Here is a 19,945-nt window from a genome sequence, read left to right as displayed (position 1 = left end):
TTCTGTTTATCAAGGGATATGTACAACAGGAAGAAATCACACTCTTAAACATATACGCTCCTAACGAACGACCAGTTAAATATTTAAAACAACTCCTAACAGACTTCAAAGAGGACATCACTAACAGCACAATTGTAGTCGGAGACTTCAATATGGCCTTATCGCCTCTAGATAGATCCACAAGAACAAAACTCAACAAGGAAACACTGACTCTGAAAGAAGAAATTGAAGAGAGAGGCCTAATAGACCTATACAGGGCCTTACACCCCAAAAAAGAAAGAATACACATTCTTTTCCAGTGCACATGGAACATTTTCAAAAATAGACCATGTACTGGGTCCCAGAACATACCTCAATAGAATCGGAAAAATAGAAATTGTATCAACCATCTTTTCAGACCACGATGCGCTGAAGATAGAAGCTAACCACTCACAAATACGGAAAATCAAATCAAACACCTGGAAATTAAACAATTCAATGTTGAACAATGAGTGGGTCAGGAAGGAAATCAAGGAAGAAATCAAAAGATACTTAGAAACAAATGAGAATGAAGACACGAGCTACCAAAACCTATGGGACGCAGCTAAAGCCGTGTTAAGGGAAAATTTATAGCTCTCCAAGCATTCCTCAGGAAGGAAGAAAGGACCCACATAGATAGCTTGACTTCACGACTCAAGACCTTAGAAAAGGACCAGAAAAAGGAACCCAAACGAGACCGAAGGAAAGAAATAATAAAAATTAGAGCAGAAATTAATGACATCGAAACCAAAAAAAAAAACAATCCGAAAGATCAATGAAACAAAGAGTTGGTTCTTTGAGAAAATAAATAAGATTGATAAACCGCTAGCAAGACTCACAAAGAAAGAGAGAAAACTCTAATAAATCGAATCAGAAATGAAAAGGGGGACATCATAACAGAAACCAGTGAGATTCAAAAGATCATTAGAGACTACTTTGAAGGTCTTTACGCCACAAAAAAGGAGAACCTAAAAGAAATGGATGGATTCCTTGATTCCTACAATCTCCCAACACTGAAGAAAGAAGACCTGGAATACCTGAATAGACCCATCAATGTTAAGGAAATTGAAACTGTAATCAAAAACCTCCCCAAAAACAAAAGCCCAGGCCCAGATGGTTTCACTGGTGAATTCTTCCAAACATTTAAAGAAGACCTATTGCCTGTTTTCCTCAAACTTTTCCAGGAAATTGAAAAAACAGGAACTCTCCCAAACAGTTTCTATGAAGCACATATCTCCCTAATACCAAAAGCAAACAAAGACACCACTAAGAAAGAAAATTACAGACCAATTTCCCGGATGAACACCGATGCGAAGATCCTCAACAAAATACTAGCAAATTGGATCCAACAACTCATCAAAAAGATCATACATCACGACCAAGTGGGATTCATCCTAGGGATGCAAGGATGGTTTAACATTCGGAAATCAATCAACATAATCCAGCATATCAACAAAGTAAAGATAAAAACCATATGATCATATCAATAGATGCAGAGAAAGCATTTGACAAGATCCAACATCCTTTCATGATGAAAACCCTCGCCAAAATGGGGTTTGGAGGAACTTTCCTCAAGATACTCGAAGCCATCTATCACAAGCCTTCGGCAAGCATTATCCTCAATGGGGAAAAACAAAGGGCCTTTCCTCTGAGATCGGGCACAAGACAAGGATGCCCACTCTCACCACTCCTCTTCAATATAGTACTGGAAGTACTTGCGATAGCTATTAGACAAGAAAAAGAGATTAAGGGCATCCAGATAGGAAAGGAAGAAATCAAACTCTCACTATTTGCAGACGACATGATACTATATCTAGAGAAGCCTAAAGCCTCTACTAAGAAAGTCTTAGAAACAATAGACTTATACAGTAAAGTTGCAGGCTACAAAATCAATACCCAAAAATCCATGGCCTTCATATATGCAAACAATGAGGCAGAGGAAAGGGACATGAAAAAAGTAATCCCATTCACAATCGTGCCCCAGAAAATCAAGTACCTCGTAATCAGCTTAACCAAGGAAGTAAAAGACCTTTACAAAGAAAACTACAAAACCCTACTCCATGAAATCAAAGAGGACATGAGGAAATGGAAACATATACCCTGCTCGTGGATAGGGAGAATCAATGTTGTCAAAATGGCAATACTCCCTAAAGCATTATACAGATTCAGCGCGATCCCTATAAGGATACCCATGACATTCTTCAAAGAAATGGATCAAGCAATCCTAAAATTCATATGGAATAACAAACGTCCAAGGATAGCTAAAACAATTCTTGTGAAAAAGACAATGGGAGGCATCACCCTCCCCAACCTCAAACTTTACTACAAAGCAGTAACAATTAAAACAGCATGGTACTGGAACAAAGGCAGAGCTGTAGACCAATGGAACAGGGTGGAATATCCCTACACACAACCCCAAATGTATGATCATCTAATCTTTGATAAGGGAGCAAGAGATGTGAAATGGAGCAAGGAAAGCCTCTTTAACAAATGGTGCTGGCAAAACTGGACAACCACATGCAAAAAAATGGGTTTAGACCTTGACCTGACACCATGCACAAAAGTCAGATCAAAATGGATTAAAGACCTCAACATTAGACCACAAACCATAAGGTACATTGAAGACAAGTTCGGCAAAACCCTCCACGATATTGAAGATAAAGGTATCTTCTAGGTGACACGGAACTAAGCAATCTAGTAAAAACAGAGATCAACAAATGGGACTACATTAAACTAAAAAGCTTCTGCACCGCAAAAGATACAGTGACCAGAATACAAAGACTATCCACAGAATGGGAAAGGATATTACACAATGCCCATCAGATAAGGGGTTGATATCAATGGTATATAAAGCACTGGTTGAACTTTACAAGAAGAAAACATCCAACCCCATCAAAAAAATGGGGCGAAGAAATGAACAGAAACTTTACCAAGGAAGAAATACGAATGGCCAAAAGGCACATGAAAAAGTGCTCTACATCACTAATCATCAGAGAGATGCAGATCAAAACAACCATGAGATACCACCTCACACCACAGAGACTAGCACACATCCAAAAGAACAATAGCAACCGCTGTTGGAGAGGATGTGGGGAGAAAGGGACCCTTCTTCACTGCTGGTGGGAATGCTGACTGGTTCAGCCCTTCTGGAAAACAATTTGGACGATTCTCAAAAAAATAGATATTGAACTCCCATTTGACCCAGCAATACCACTGCTGGGAATATATCCCAGAGAGGCAAAAAAGTATAATCGAAACGACATCTGCACATGTATGTTCATCGCAGCACTGTTTACAATAGGCAGAATCTGGAAAAAACCCGAATGCCCTAGAACGGATGACTGGTTGAGGAAACTTTGGTACATCTATACAATGGAATACTATGCAGCTGTTAGAAAAAAGGAGGTCAAGAATTTTGTAGTTAAGTGGATGGGCATGAAAAGTTTCATGCTGAGTGAAATGAGTCAGAAAGAGAGAGACAGATATAGAAAGATTGCACTCATCTATGGTATATAGAATAACAGAGTGGGAGACTAACACCCAAGAACTGTAGAAATAAGTACCAGGAGGTTGACTCCATGGCTTCGAGGCTGGCCTCACGTTCCGGGGAAAGGGCAACTCAGAGAAGCGATCACCAACTATAATGTAGTCGAAGGCCATGTGGGGGAAGGGAGTTGCGGGCTGAATGAGGGCTAGAGACTGAGCACAGTGGACACTCAACACCTTTATTGCGGGCCGTAGAAGCTAAATAGAGAGAGAGAACAGAAGGGAATGCCCTGCCACAGTGGCAGGGTGGGGTGGGGGGGGAGATGGGATTGGGGAGGGTGGGAGGGATGCTGGGTTTACGGGTGGTGGAGAATGGGCACTGGTGAAGGGATGGGTTCCCGAACTTTGTATGAGGGAAGTATAAGCACAAAAGTGTATAAATCTGTAACTGTACCCTCACAGTGATTCTCTAATTAAAAATAAATAAATTAAAAAAAAATAAATACAAAAAAAAAGAAAGATTGATTTTTTACTATACCTTTGCAAGAAAAAGATTGTTGTTGCTTTGCCTTTATTGTTCCTACAAAAACCTTATGAATGTTATGGATTGTTTTACCCCAAGGCATGAAGAACAGCCCCACTTTGTGTCAAAAGTGTGTAGTTAAAGCTATTTAGCCTGTAAGAAAATTATTTGAGCAGGTTATAATAATACACTATATGGATGATATTTTTATAGCTGCCAAAACTGAAGACATATAAAAGAAGCACATGTGGCATGACAAAATAATCTTAAGAAATGGGACTTGTAATAGCACCAGATAAAATCCAATGGAAAGCCCCCTATGAATATTTGGGCTATAGATTATTACAAGACCGAATTGTGCCACAAAAAGTGCAAACCCGGAGAGATTGTTTGAACACTTTAAATGATTATTAAGAATTACTTGGAGATATTAATTGGATTCCACTTGCTTTAAAATTAACCACTGAGTTAAAACCTCTTTTTGATATATTAAAAGGAGATGCTGATCCTTTGAGCCTGGCAAGCTACCCATGGTGTATTCGATAGGCTAAAAACAGTAACAACAAGTCTCACAATGAGACGTTACTGGTGCCCACTTGAGCAAATCGATGAGCAACGGGAACAACAGTGCTACAGTGCTGATCCTTTAGCCCCCAGGGAGTTAACTCCTGAAGTTTCCTTGGCATTAGAAGCAGTAGAGGAGGCTCTTCAAGAGGCTCAACAAAAATACATGAATTACAGTAATCCATTTTACATATGTATATGTCCTACAAACTACATGCCTACTTCAGTCTTTTGGCAAGATGGGCCTTCGGAATGGACACATTATTCTTCTTCACCTTCTAAAGCATTATTACTTTCTATAGAAGCTTGTAGTGAATTAATTATTGCTGGAAGAAAAAGATCACAATCATTGTTTGCTATGGATTCTTCAGTAACTGTAGTACCCTATAACAAAAAAACAGATAGATGGGTTGTTTTGTATGGAAGATTCTTGGGGGCTAGCATTTTTAGGATATACTGGAAAAATTGATAATCATTATCCTGGTGATAAATTGTTACAGTTTGCCTTAAAAGCAACTTTTATCTTTGCCCATGTTGTTAAAAGACTCCTATTGCAGGTGCCTTAACTGTATTTACTGATGGCAACTCTGAAGGATTTGCTAGCATAGTTGTGAAAGATAAACTTCAGTCGTTTTCTATTTCTACTGCAATTGCTCAGCAGAGTAAATTATATGGTATTTGGAAAACTTTGCAATTATGGAAAGACCCTTTGAATATTTTTATGGGTAGCTACTATATAGCAAAAAGATTATCAGTAGTAGAAACAGTCATTTTGCCTCAAATGAGTACCTCTCCCATTGTTACTTTGTTTATTAATATTCAACAATGCTTGCAAGCCCGGACCTATGGGGTCTACGTAGGACATGTCAGAGCCCATCAGGGTTACTGGTCCTTTATCTGAAGGCAATGCGCAAGCAGGCTTTGTTCTTAGATTTCATGCTGCTCTTACACCTGAACAGTCACATAAATTACATTATCAAAATGCAAAAGTGTTGCAATATCAATTTGAATTTACTAAAGAGGCAGCATGATTCATTGTTAAAAATTGCCCCGCCTCTGCACCTCATTCCAGAAGAATTTCTGATGGGGTTAACCCAAGAGGACTTCTTCCTAATGAATTATGGCAAATGGATGTTACTCATGAAACTTCATTTGGAAAATTGAAATTTATTCATGTTTCTGTGGACACGTTTTCAGGCCTGATCTTTGCAACTTTGCAAACTGGAGAGGTCTTTAAGGATGTATCAAGCCATTGTCTTAGTCAATTTGCTCAATTTGGTATTCTACAATCCTTTAAGACTGATAATGGCCCAGGATATACTGGTAAAGCGTTTCAAAACTTTTGCTACACATTTGATATTAAGCATGTTACTGGTATTCTATATAACCCACAAGGACAAGCTATTGTGGAGAGAGCTATGCATATTATTCACTATGATACCCTGTGTTATAAGAATGATATTGTGGCAGTTAAAAAACATGCAGTTTATGATACATCAGACGTACTTAGCTACAGGGCTACGTCTGCCATTGCAAAATAGGAAAGGGGGATATGTTGGGAGCCTGTGATAGTTAATATTAAGAAAGTCCTTGTCCTAGGGTCTGGAGCAATAGTACAGTGGGTAGGGCCTTTGCCTTGTACGTGGCCGACCCAGGTTCGATTTCCAGCATCCCATATGGTCCCCCAGCACTGCCAGGAGTAATTCCTGAGGGTAACCCCTGAGCATCACTGGGTGGGACCCAAAAAAGAAAAAAAAAAGAAAGTCCTTGTCCTGGGGACGTGTTGTCTAAAAGCTGATTTATATAAACCATTGTCTTGGGGTTACTCAATCTAAGGACTGACTTCCTTGTTTTTCTAGCTGGTTCTTTCCCATTCTTGTGGCAGAACATGTTGCTAAAGTGTATCAATATATAACCAAGGAAAATATCACAAAACTGTGTAACTATAAAAAAACATCATTAATGTCTAGAAGCCCAGTGCATTCTAAACTTATGTATTCTGAACATTCCTGGATATTTTTCAATGTATGTTTCCTTCTAGAGTCTGTTGCTTGTTCAATAAAGACGTTGCATGAGTTGTGCTTGTCAGCCCTCCTTACCTCATTGTCCTTCTCCCTCCACCTCAGGGACCCTGTTGGCCTTAGCCACGTGGGGTGTGGCAAGAACTTATACATAAAGAGGCCAGTAAACCACAGGTGCATGAAAGGGAAAGCATAATGTGCCTTCACCATTATTTCTTAGAATTTCCAATAGTTCATATTTTTTCTCCATTTTATTTGCTTTTTTTTTTTAGGTCACACCCAGCGATGCACAGGGGTCACTCCTGGCTCTGCACTCAGGAATTACTCCTAGCGGTGCTCAGGGGACCATATGGGATGCTGAGAATCAAACCCCGGTCGGCAGCGTGCAAGGCAAATGCCCTACCCGCTGTGCTATCGCTCCAGCGCCTTATTTTCTTTTTCTAAAAAATCTATCACTGTACTTTAGTAGAATGCATTGAGTCAAAGGAGAACAAACACCTGTCTGAATACGGTAATACATAGAAGCTCTTTGCCAGCCACATTGCCGGATACATATTGGTAATCAGCAAACTTGGAGGGACAGAGGAAGAGAATTGTGGGAGTTAACCCTTGCTGCTATTTATATTATATGTATGAAAACATGAGCTATTGCACTTGATGGAAATCACAATTTTCTATCTTGCTATGTTATATTGAATGACCCGTATGTATGCATATATAATGTATAATATAAACTAATTTTTCAATAGCGAAATCAATAGGAAAACCAGTCAAATGCTTTTGCCCTGAAAAGGGAATTGCAGAAGGTGAAGCCACTCCTATTTCAGTTGATTTTCAGTTCACTTTGATTTAAAATGGGTAAAAATACTTTTTGATTCTTAGAGGATCAAACTTCTAAGAATTCTTCATTAAATTTAAAGGAGACATAAATTGAGACTCAGATTTTCTTCCACACTGAATCCCATTCAGACAGAAATATCTCACTGGAGGGAGACTTGAATCACTGCTTATAAGCATGTTTAATAATCACTGTAAGAATTCAGAAGAGGTGTTGAAATTATGTGACATCATCTACAGCTCATAACTGGAAGAGGAGCTGAAAAAAATGGGAGAAATTGAAATAAGTGTAGAAAATAGCAATCCTGACTTATTAAAGAAATACACTCACTAAAATGGTTTCAGTGCAGCTCAGTGAACGATGTTGCATTCCCACTCTCCATCACTGTATCTACTTCTCTGTCTTTTCTTCTCTCCTATTTTTGTTCTCTGAAAGTATGTTCAGATGGACACTTATGTACACACAAACTCTGGATTTCTGGAGAACCATGAGTAATATATTATAGATTAAAGTAATATATTCTCATTGTCTGCCATGGAGGCAGGGGGAGGGTGGGAAAGGTGGAGATATACCGGGGATATTGGTGGTGGGGAATGTGCACTGGTGGAGGGATGGGAGTTTGATCAATGTGTGATTATAACCCAACATAAAAGCTTGTAACTATCTCACAGTGATTCAATAAAATTTTTTTAAATGATTTTTAAGTAATGTATTCTCGAGGCTGGAGTGTAAGGCATTTGCCTTGATGTGGTCAACCTGAGTTTGATCCCCAACATCCCATGTTGTTCTCTAAGTGTCCCCAAAACACAAAATGCAACTTCCATTTGTTTTAGACATAGCAAGCCTGTTCCCTGACATTGTGAGGCAGTAGAGTGGGGTGAGGTGGGGTGGAGGTGTGGGGGCGAGAATGGTTCGGACAACACCTGGGAAGTGCTCAGTGACTGCTTCTTGCTCTGTGCTCAGGGGTTGCTTCCAGAATGGCATCATGCAATGCCAAAAATCAAACCATGCTTGGCAGCATGCAAGGAGAGTGCCTTAACCCCTATACTTTCCCTCTGGCCTTATATTACAAGTAAATGCACCACAATATTCCTCAGAACTGTTGCACACTCATCCTATCTTTGAGAATATGATTCCCTTTGTCAATAGGGAATTGATAGATCAATAGAAACTACTGAACTAGCAGTAGTTTCTAAACACAGAGTTGAAGGAGTCTATTCATGGTGCGATATATGAGCCTTTCTTTTCTGTCTCCATAAAATTTATGATGTCAGGTTCTGATTGCTTCCTCCAACAATGAACCATCCTGAAACTTCCCTTAAAAAGTATCTGGTGGGACTGGAGCCATAGTACAGCAGGTAGTGTGTCTTGCACTCGGCTGACCTGGGTTCAATCCCCAGCATTCCATATGGTCCCCCAAGCACTGCCAGGAGTAATTCCTGAGTGCAGAGCCAGAAGTAACCCCCAAGCAACACTCGGTGTGACCCAAAAAGCAAAGAAAAAGAAAAAAATTTTTAAAAGCACCTGGCGGTGAGCACATGTGCCAGCAGCACAACTAATGGAGTGCAAACCTCAGTGAGACTATGGCCAAGTGTGTGAGCACCACAACTTGATATAAGACCCAGAGAGCACCACAGCATGTATGCAATCCCTATTCATGGAAGCAACATTAGCAACTATAACATGAAAAGAAAGAGGGGGAAGTAAAAATGAAATAAAAATAAATAACAATGAAAAAATGCATCTGGATAAAGGCAACCTCAATTGTAGCCACCCACCATGAACTTCACAGTGTGGACAGTTTGGACAGATACAACACACTTGACACTACTTATTCAATCGGGGCTGGGCTCAGTTCTTACTCACCCCAGGACTGCCACAATCAAGGGACAAGTATAAAAATATTTACTGGTCTTGCTTAAATTCCATGTCTTTGAGCTCTTGCTGCCTCTACAATGCCATAGTATTTGATGTTGTGAAGAACTTCAAAGTACGGGTGCCATGATGCTTTTCTTTGCTGGCTGGTTTGGTGTAGACATGAGGACTGTTGGCACGGCCCTCCCTTACCGTACCTGGCAGACTGTCCCTGTGCCATTGTCAAGCAGAGGGCCGGCAGTGGCTCTTCAACTGCCTCCAACAACCACTGCCGTTGATTGCAGCAACATTTATACTCCTAAGAACAGCCTCCCAGCAACTTGAGCCTTCGGCACCTAAAGTCCAGAGCCAGGATGGGATCTGTGTGGGGTAACAGACCGGAGCTCCTGCATGGGAAATCCTGGCTGGGCTCAGTTCTTCCTCACCCTGGCCTGCCTCTCGGGTCTCCACCATGATCTTCTCTAGCTAATGTGTCCCAGGAAGAAAACAAAGTGTGGCTTCTGAGTGCATCAGAGTGAAGTGACAGCAACAAGCTGACTAGAAATATTTTTTGCATAGCATATATATATATATACATCAGTATTGTAAATAAAAGATTAGATTATATTATATACTATATATATTTATGCATATATACAGGCCTCTCTATGTAACATAGCAAGATAGGTAAGACATATATAAAGCAACTTACCTTGATCTTCTACAGCTCCATATAGAAGTATCCTGCTGTTTGAAAAGTATTATGCAAAGAAAGAGACAGAAAGGCAGCCAAACCTTTCCCTGCTCCCTAGCCAGTCCACATAAAAATAGTAGAGGAAAGAAGGAAAAAAGAATAGAAAGAGAAGTAAAATATTAACAAAACCACCAGTGGCCACAATTTATTGAGTAGGTCATCTGAGTTAAACATTAGAAACCCAAACTAAAAAGGGAGAAAGGATGCTCCAAAAATCTTCAATAAATCCAACTGATCCCTCACCCTGCTGAAATATTCTCTCTTCCTCCATCTCTCCCTCCCACCTCTCTCTCTCTCTCTCTCTCTCTCTCTCTCTCTCTCTCTCTCTCTCTCTCTCTCTCTCTCACACACACACACACACACACACACACACAGAATTTCTGTTTCACTACCTCCAGTAATTAACTGTGCAGATTATAATAACATTCTCCACCTCAATTACACCAACAACCATACATTTCACTGCAAGAGAGTCTGGTTGACAGTTGTCAATATCAGGCATCTCTAACTTCTTTGGGAGGGGGCAGGAAGCACACCCAGCAGTGCTCAGGGTTTAATCCATCCAGACTCTGTGCTCAGGGATCATTCACGGTGGGGCTCAAGGGACCATATGTGCTGCTGAGGGATCTGACCCAGGTTGGCAGGGTGCAAAGCAAGTGTCCTACCCACTGCGTCACGGTCCCATGACCTCTCTGGCTCATCTGAAGCCATCTCTATCTGGTTATTTAGAAAGGATGCCAGTATCTTCATTCCATGCGGTGATGAGGATGTGTTTTAGTTACACAGGCAGATGCTGCTATTTGGGATAAACTTGTGAAACTGACATTTTGGCATTAAATCATTCTTAACACTATTGACTAGAACACTTCTTGAGAATTTGAAGAGTTGCAGCGATTCTATTTTCAGTTATTCCTCCTCCAGCCCATTCCACGCACACCTTCATAACTTTTCAGACACAGAGACCTGCTTTCTGTTTTGCTTCTCTGGTGAGTTCCAGTTCTGATAAACACCTTGAAACTAGAAATCCCACGAGTCATGAACACCTGCAGTGCTGGTGATAAGGCAGAGAGAGTGGAGATCCTGTAGGAGACTTTAATTCAGTAAAGCAGGACGGGGCGTGTCTGTGAAGGAATGCCTGGCTCGGAGCAGCCAATGAGTAGTTCCTGACCTCCCTACAGGGGCGGGATCCTTTTTATCTGCCAAGGGCCATTGGATGGTTAAAATATCATTTCTGGGCCATATAATACAAAGGACAGGAGTTGCAAACAAGAACACATCTGTCCAGTCACATCCCAGGGCAGAACCACATGATTGCAGAGCCTCATGTGGTCCTCTGGAGTGATGTTTTCATAAGCATAAGAAGTCACTCCTCAGACATGTGTGCACCGACCACTGCAATGCCGCTAACTAACTGAGTGTAAACCAGATTCCTCTTACACATCAGGAAAATGGATGGCTGCTGCCAAGGTTTCTTAAATCACACAAAATGGAATTTCAGCAGGCAGTGAATATCAACTCATATGTGTTTCACAAGACTTAAGACAAATGCTATTTGAGACAGATACATTGAGAAAAATTAGTAAATTTATTTTTAAAGAAATAAAATTCAAGCAATTCTATTCCATAGGAATGTAATAAAACAAATGCAAACTTAGATAAATGAAAAAATGAATCTATATTCTAAATTTCTAAACAAAGAGAGGTGGTATTCTGTATATTAAAACTATAAATATAAAACATGCAAGAATAAAATAAATAATTATAAATACATAAATAATATTTGGGTGGTTTCTCTGTTGGACAAATAATCTATGATTTAAATGTTTTAGCATATTTCTCATTACTATTACAAATAATTAACTGAATTAAAATACAAAATTCTGTGACTAAAGTTGACACAAGAGTGTCTTCCACTGTCCTTAGATATGCGCAACAGTTCCGTGGTATGTTCCTCACTGAGATTCAGTTCACGAAGACTCCAGGTCTTCATCCTTAATGCTCCACCTTCCTTGCAAGGCTGCCGAGAGCGTCAGGGATCTCATGATTTCCACTCTGACCACCTCCCACGCACACTCGCTGTATTTCTTCTCTCTCAGGTAGACAGCGATGCCCCGGAAGTACCTCTTCATGGCCACGGTGGAGCCCCAGAGGCCAGGGGCAGAGCCCTCGTCTGCACTCAGCTGCACCAAACACGAGTCCAGGTCTTCCAGCTGCCGGTGCAGCCCCGTGCGCAGCGGCTCCAGGAGGGCCGGGCTCCAGGCGGCCGCCGAGCCCTCTCTCAGCAAGAGCTGCAAGAGCTGCTGGAGCATCTCGTGCAGCGCAGACAGGGCCGGGGCCTTCTGCAACTGGCCGTCGGCCACCGCCTCCCAGGGGAAGCCGAAGTCTCTTCTGTCCCGCAGACAGGACAACGGGGACACTCGCCTCATCTGGCCCAGCAGCTCCAGGTTCCTCCTGCTGACCAGGACGTGGTTGTGAGGCAGGACACAGCCCAGAGAGCCAGCAGGGCCCCAGCTGAGTGGCACCAGGGCCATGAGCAGAGGCAGCAGGAGGGCCATTGGGAGCAGGAGGAAGGCGCTGGTCTGGCTGAGCTGAGCTTGGGGCGAACCCTGGAGTCTGGGTTCTCTGAAGACGCTCTCCCCGTATACCCCTTAAATAGGGTACCCAGATTTTCACTTTTGCCCTCTACTTTTGCCCTCTACTTTTGCTTCCCATTTTCTGGTTTTCATTTAAGTTTTCTCCATGTGGCGTGAAACAATGTCTTAAACGTTTGGTGGGGGGTTGGGGGGCAGAAAAATGTAATTTTCCCAGGAAATTTGTATGACTCAATCCAAGTGTATGCTTAGTAGCCATTGAAAAATTTCTTTGTTCCAAAGACTGAAGTGTGTTTAGATAGGCATAAAAGTGTAATTACTTTTTTGTTAATGATATTTGCTCTTCTATATTTTAGAAACAAACTTTTAGACTTGTGTCTACCACTGTCTACACACTCCTTAGTTGATGTAGGAAGAGTTGTGGGTGTCTGTATATATTTGGGGAAACCAACCCTCCCTTACAATTATCTACTAAAACCAGATAGTTTTCATTTACTTTTGATTTATGTAGAAAGTGATGTATATTAACAAAGGAGCTTCTCTGATATTTCCCTATTAGAGACATTCCTATAGGTCCATGTGGTTCTCTTCACTGGGGCCATAAGGTCAGGATAAACAGAAACTATCCAAGAGAGCACAATATGTGTGTAGACACAACATAAATGTTAGTTACAAAGTCTATATACAGAAATTGGTCACACTGGTTAATGGTTGGAGCTTGTCAGAAATGTGTGTGTATGTGTTTGTGTGTGTTTGCAGGAGAGAGGGAAAGAGCAGTTTGGATTGAGAAGGAACCAGTATGACATAATAGTTAGAAATGATCACTCTGGACAAGAACCACTGAGTGTTTAAAGTCAGTAAAGGTATATACATGGTAACCTTTCAGTATCTGTATTGAAAACCATAATGCCAAAAAGGAAAGAGAGAAAAACAGAGATAGAAAACCATAGAGGGGGAGGAGGAGATGAAAGAGGAGGAGGAAGAGGAGGAGAAGGAGGGACAGGAGGTGGAGGAGGATGAAGGAGGAAGAAGGAGGAGGAGGAAGGAAGAGGAGGAGGTGTAATCACAATGACTAGGAATCCTGCAACTGTCTCTCTCGCCGCCTGTATTCGGAAGTCTTGTACAGCTACCCAACCCAGGATGGCCGAAGCCATGACCAGGCGAAGGAAGAAACAAGAGCCAGGCTGGTTGGTAATCAGTTGCCACTTATTTCATTCTCCCCCCGCACGTCTGTTCCAATCTCACTAAGCTCCTCATTTTCATCTCCTTCTGTCTCCCTCCTTTGTCTCTCCACATTCCGACTCTCCACCTTGGTCTCTCTCTAGTTTTTCCCAACTCCCAGCATTGGGGGTAGCAACCACACCTAGGTGGGGTAGCACAATCAACATATCAAAGCCTTTTCTGACTGCCTGCAGCCAGGAAATCAAGCTCAAGGGCAAAAATATCAGCCAGGGTTTTTTCTCCTTTCGTTAGTCCAATAACCATTTAAACATCCATCTTAATTAATAAGATTAGTCATGTTGTATAGACACAGTAAGAAATACATTTAGCTTGTAGGGTGGCTCTCTTGGGGACATCTCACTTGAGATTTCAGATTACAGTGCTCAGGCCAGATTAATCTTTCCTAACCCTAGCAGGGTCCTAATCTAGTTGTTACTTTTTGGGTCATGACACAATTTGTCCATGACCATGCTCTTAACTTAAAGTTAAGTATTACATGATGCTTTGGCCTAACCCATTTCAATGCCAGGGTAGCTCACAGCTTGTCCAGGGTCCATTCAGTCCCTCATCGGGACCCTGCTTTTGGATGCTAGGAAGTAAGGACAACTGAGGCTTAAGTGAGAAAACAGATGCCCAGGAGTGAATATCTTTCGAAGTCAATTAACTCCCAAGTTACAAAAGCATAACATTAAACTGTGTTCCTGTGTTAGGAAATACAAAAAGGACATTACTCTGAATTAAGAGTAGAGAAAAGCAATATGTACAAGTTAATAGGACTGGATCAATAGCACAGTGGGTAGGGTGTTTACCTTGCATGCAGATGACCCGAGTTCGATTCCTCTGCCCCTCTCGGAGAGCCTGGCAAGCTACCCAGAGTATCTCGCCCACATGGCAGAGCCTGGCATACTACCCATGGCGTATTTGATATGTCAAAACCAGTAACAACAGGTCTCACAATGGAGATGTTACTGATGTACACTCGAGCAAATCGATGAGCAACAGTATGACAGTGATACCGTGATACAAGTTAACAGAGTCTGGTTAGGAGGTAAAGGTGATTGACTGGTTGGGGAAGCAGAGCACAAAGAAAGAAGTTACAGATAAACACAGAGGAATGGGAGTGCCTCGGGAGCACTGTGAATGGGTGCTACCACTCACATTCCCAAGAACTTAAATGCAATTTATACCTATAAACTTATTTATTTAATAAAATTGATCATGTTCTCTTTAACAGATATTGAATGATATATTTCTAAAATTATGCCACCTTTTGGCTCTCAAATATTTGTCCGATGATACATAAATTGTTTTCCTTTGGGGTCTTAACAGCATTTGAATTGATTTGAGAATGCCAGATAACACCCTCCTTCTGGTGTGCTACATTCTCTTTGATGATTGTTTCATGAGGAAAAAGGAGGTTTGAATTTCCCGCCTAACAATCTCCCAGGCACACGCACTATATTTCTTTTGATTCAGATAGAGCTTGATTCTTCGGAAGTACTTTCTCACAAGTTCTTTCATTCCCGAAGAGAGACAAGCTGGGCTGCCCTGTTCTCTGGGCTCTAGATGTTCCAGGCTGTGATGAAGGCTAGAGAGTAGCTTCTCCAGGACGCTGCGGGTCCAGGCAGCGAGACTGTGCTTAGTGCTGAAGAGCATGAAGATGTGCTGGAGCATCAGTTGGTAGAAACAGGCGCCTTGACTCTTCTGGATTGAGGTGCTACTGCCTCTCTTCCACGGAAATTGGAAGTGTGCTCTGTCATTCAGGCATGAGTGAGACGGGGATTTCTGCAGTTGACTCAGAAGCGTAGTGATTTCCTTCCTTTTCCTCTTTTCCAGAGCCTGGCAACATTCTTGAGAGCAAGCTGGGAAGAGGTCAAGCATCACTCCTGCCATGTCGAGCTTCGCTGTTTCCCTGAGCGTCCTCGAGGGGGCGCACTTGCACGGTGACGGCTACTGGCAGCGCTTTTCCTATTAGCTGGTTCCCAGCAAGCGGGATCCTCCAAATGGCCACGAGAGGGCGCGCGGGTGCCGCTTCTGGGCGTTGGGGCGCGGGTCCAAGTTAGCAGCCCAGGCCCGTCGCTGAGCGGACTCCGCGGCCGGCCGGCTGCTTTAATAGTGCACTGAAGTCCAGCGCCGCCGCGGCGGCATCGCCGGGGCAGAGGAGCCCACGATTGCCCGGCTGCTCTCCGCCTGGTTCGGTGCTTGACTCTCTCCCGGAAACGCCAGCAAAAGCGTTTTTAGGCAACTGTTGGGGTTTTTGAGAGAGGGGAGACTGAGGATCCGGGCGTGGTTGTTGGTTCGCGCAGAATCGGACGTTTCCGCGCCGTGAGTGCGAATTGTGAGCCAAGGCGCGAGCACAGCTGCAGCGCCTCGCGGTCCCGGGATGCCCGCGGGGTGAGGTGGGCGCGACCCCAGGGGCCAGAAGCCCTGGAGGATGCGCTGGCGGCAGCCTGGCACAGTCCCCGGACTCTCCCACCTGCGTCCAATTGCGGGCAATGCCGACACTCTGGAAAGGAAATTTGTATTAAACTTCTTTAAATAAATTTATTAATTAGTTAATAATTAAATAATTGTATAGTGACTAAATAATTTTATTCTAATATACGTTTTTAATATTTTGGCATTGAAACTTTGACGCAATTTTATTGGTCTTACTACATTTATGTCAAGTAAATTAAACTTAAAACATTCTGAATTAAAATCATACCTCTTAGTGAGTATAACCTACCTAAAACTGTTTTATACCTAGTCTTTATGTGTACTAGGCAATTAAATTTCATATCTAAGTTTAAATTTATTTAACTATAAAATTCATCTCGCTATCTAGTGGTAGCAAGTTTTTATTAATATTTTTCAGGTTTACTATTTTCCCTGGAGATTTGACCTGTTGAATGTTTCCTGTTGCTTTAGGGAAAAGTGTGTCGTTTTTATTTAACAGCAGGCCACTGAAATTGTTTTTCATAGGAATCTACTTTTGTATTTGTTTGGTTTTTATTTGGGACCACCTGACATTGCTCCGAGCTTACTCCTGGCTGGAGACTTCTGGTGAGCCTTGGGGAATATTAGGGACGCTGAGCATCGAATGCTGTCTGCAGCATGCAAGCACCCTGACCACTGTTTGGTCACTCCAGCCTAGCCTAAACCACATTTTTATTGTAAATTTTTGGGTTATAATAGAAGCAAACTCACTGTCATATATTTTAAATGACTCTTCTGCTTTACTATATTTTGTGATATCGTGTGACCTATGGACTTTATAGTTTGTGATGCCTTGAATTCCATGGAACTCCAGATTTTGAAAGATATTGACTAGAGATAGAACTACTCCACAGGACTCGAGACAAATGCTTTTTTGAGGTGATTTAATTGAAATGCAAAAGGGTTTAAGTTTTTAAAAAGAGCACTTAGCTGGAGAGATGGTTGAGAATTTTAAATATTCGCTTTGCTTGCACTCAACCAAGGCTCAATCTATAGTAGCCTGCATGGATTACGAGCACTTCCAGGAGTGAGTGATTCCCTGAGCACCTAACCAGGAGAAATCCCTGAGCAACACCAGATGTGCCCCCTCCCAAAAAAAAAGAAATGAAAATTTTCAATTAAGGTTCCTTCTCCAAGAGAATTTAATAAATAACACTATTATAGGTGAAATGATGTTCCAAATTTTAGTACATAATAGAAAAAATCTATTATGCAAAATGACTATAAAAATGGTCAGACTGGAAATAAAATTAATGATAAATATATTCTGGGTCATCATCTCTGAGGAATAGGGAACCCTGAGGCTGAATATTTTTTAACATGTATGAACTGGAGTGATAGCACAGTGGGTAGGGCACTTGCACATGGCCGACCTGGGTTCGATTCCTCCATCCCTCTTGACAGCCCTGCAAGCTACCAAGAGTATCCAGCCCGCATGGCAGAGCCTGGCAAGCTACCAGTGGCATATTCAATATGCCAAAAACAGTAACAAGTCTCACAATGGAGACGTTACTGGTGCCCGCACGAGCAAATTGATCAACAACGGGATGACAGTGCTACAGTGCTATTCAACAAATAACATGGATCAATTATTAGCTGAATTATTTAAATAAATTATTTTCTTAAAAAATTATTCTCTTAAATTTGATGTAAGACAATGGCTATAATCCTCATTGTCCTCTCTTGGAAGAGAGCATAAAAGAACAGGACACAGCATAGCCATGCCATCGGACCCGCACCAGGCTGTTTCATTAGGGGTACCCCAGAGGAGTGTAGGTAAGGTCCCTCTTCGCCTCACGGGACCCAGCTCTGGCAGCCAAAAACCTCCAGAACTCAACCACTGCCATGCTCACAGCCGCTCTCCATGCTCGGGCCAAGCCTCACTCAGGACTAAACCTATTCCTGGACCATGCGGCCAAGGAGTGGCCCAAGACATCTCATACCTCATACCATTCATATTCCAAAAATAGCACACCACATTAGATGGGGTTTAAAGTAGAAGACAACCAATCTTAGAGGAAAACATTTTTACAGATACATATGTACATAAGCACACAAAGTTCAACCTTTAGCAACATATTAGCAATTTTTTAATTAAATTTTGTTTTCATAAAGTTGTTTACAATAAAAGATTATATTCAATATTTTGACACCAGTCCCACCTCCATTATACCTCCCCATCACCATTACTTTGAATTTTCCCACCACAACTAAACCTGCCAAACCAGGCAGATGCTAGATAATTTATTTTGTACTGCTTGTTATGAATAGCAAAAGATGTCAAGCAGCTGCGAGAGTGGCCACATACTCCTAGATTTCGACAATTTTAGAAAATTAGGGGCTGGAGAAATCTCTGCAGTGAGCTGCTGGGTTCTGAGATTCTTTAGTGTGTCTCTGAATTGAGCCCTCATCTGCCCTCAGCTGCACCAAACACGAGTCCAGGTCTTCCAGCTGCCGGTGCAGCCCCGTGCGCAGCGGCTCCAGGAGGGCCGGGCTCCAGGCGGCCGCCGAGCCCTCTCTCAGCAAGAGCTGCAAGAGCTGCTGGAGCATCTCGTGCAGCGCAGACAGGGCCGGGGCCTTCTGCAACTGGCCGTCGGCCACCGCCTCCCAGGGGAAGCCGAAGTCTCTTCTGTCCCGCAGACAGGACAACGGGGACACTCTCCTCATCTGGCCCAGCAGCTCCAGGTTCCTCCTGCTGACCAGGACGTGGTTGTGAGGCAGGACACAGCCCAGAGAGCCAGCAGGGCCCCAGCTGAGTGGCACCAGGGCCATGAGCAGAGGCAGCAGGAGGGCCATTGGGAGCAGGAGGAAGGTGCTGGTCTGGCTGAGCTGAGCTTAAGAGTCTGGATTCTCTGATGACGTTATCTGAGTGTCACCCTTAAATAGGCTACCACTGCTGTCTATTGCATCCCATTTTCTGGTTGTCATAGAAGTATTCTCCGTGTGACTTCAAGCAAGAGCTTAAACTTTTGATTTGGTGAGTCACAAAATAAATAGGAAATGTGTATGACTGCCAATGAAAAATCTTTTGTTTTCATGGCATTAGTGTGAGTAGGTAGGTATATCTATGCACTCACTGTTTTCTTTACGATTCTTGCTCTTCTATGTCTTAGGAACATAGTTTCAGACCTGTGCCTTCCATTGTGTACACAACCCTTAGATGAGGTAGGAAGACAATCTCTCCCAAGCTTGCAGGTGACTGTGTTTGGGGAAACCAACCTGCCCTTGCAATTTGGTCCTTACAAACAGAGACGTTTTCCTTTACAATCTGATTTACTTAGAGGGTGATGCATATTAACAAAGGAGCTTCTCTGATACTGTCCTATTAGAGACATTTGTGCATGTCTATTGGTTCTGCTTTGTAGGCTCACAAGGTCAAGATAACACATACTTTATCCTTTTTCCAACTTTTCTTACTATAGAGCTGAGGTGACACCCAGGCTATTCTGGGATCTCAGCAGGAATCCAGGTTCTTCTCAGGAAATTGTAGAAATGTTAGGAATCGGTTAATCCCTACATCCTTTTATACTAAGCCCAGCATTACCTCATACACAAGGCAGACATCGCATCTAGGAACACAATCCCTCTGGAGTTAGA

At 42.3% G+C, this 19,945-nt stretch overlaps 2 protein-coding genes across 2 annotated transcripts; both read right to left on the bottom strand.

Annotated features, from left to right (window-relative positions):
• Positions 1-12,025: 12,025 nt before the first annotated feature.
• On the bottom strand, positions 12,026-12,613 carry LOC101550376 (interferon omega-1-like). Its single transcript, XM_004600360.2, has one exon. It carries the CDS (start codon positions 12,611-12,613, stop codon positions 12,026-12,028), a length of 588 nt encoding a protein of 195 aa, XP_004600417.2.
• A 2,634-nt stretch (positions 12,614-15,247) lies between these two features.
• LOC129401973 (interferon omega-1-like) lies at positions 15,248-19,144 on the bottom strand. The gene is made up of 3 exons (XM_055125592.1): positions 18,716-19,144; positions 15,718-15,732; positions 15,248-15,370 (listed from the first exon to the last, which is right to left on the bottom strand). The coding sequence occupies exons 1-3, from the start codon at positions 19,142-19,144 to the stop codon at positions 15,248-15,250; spliced, it is 567 nt and encodes a 188-aa protein (XP_054981567.1).
• Positions 19,145-19,945: the final 801 nt, after the last annotated feature.

The sequence above is a fragment of the Sorex araneus genome, chromosome 1, assembly GCF_027595985.1.
Source record: "Sorex araneus isolate mSorAra2 chromosome 1, mSorAra2.pri, whole genome shotgun sequence".
NCBI classification, from domain to species: domain Eukaryota; kingdom Metazoa; phylum Chordata; class Mammalia; order Eulipotyphla; family Soricidae; genus Sorex; species Sorex araneus.
The sequence above is the reverse complement of the archived record's forward strand: the minus strand, read 5'-3'. Positions and strand labels throughout refer to the sequence as shown.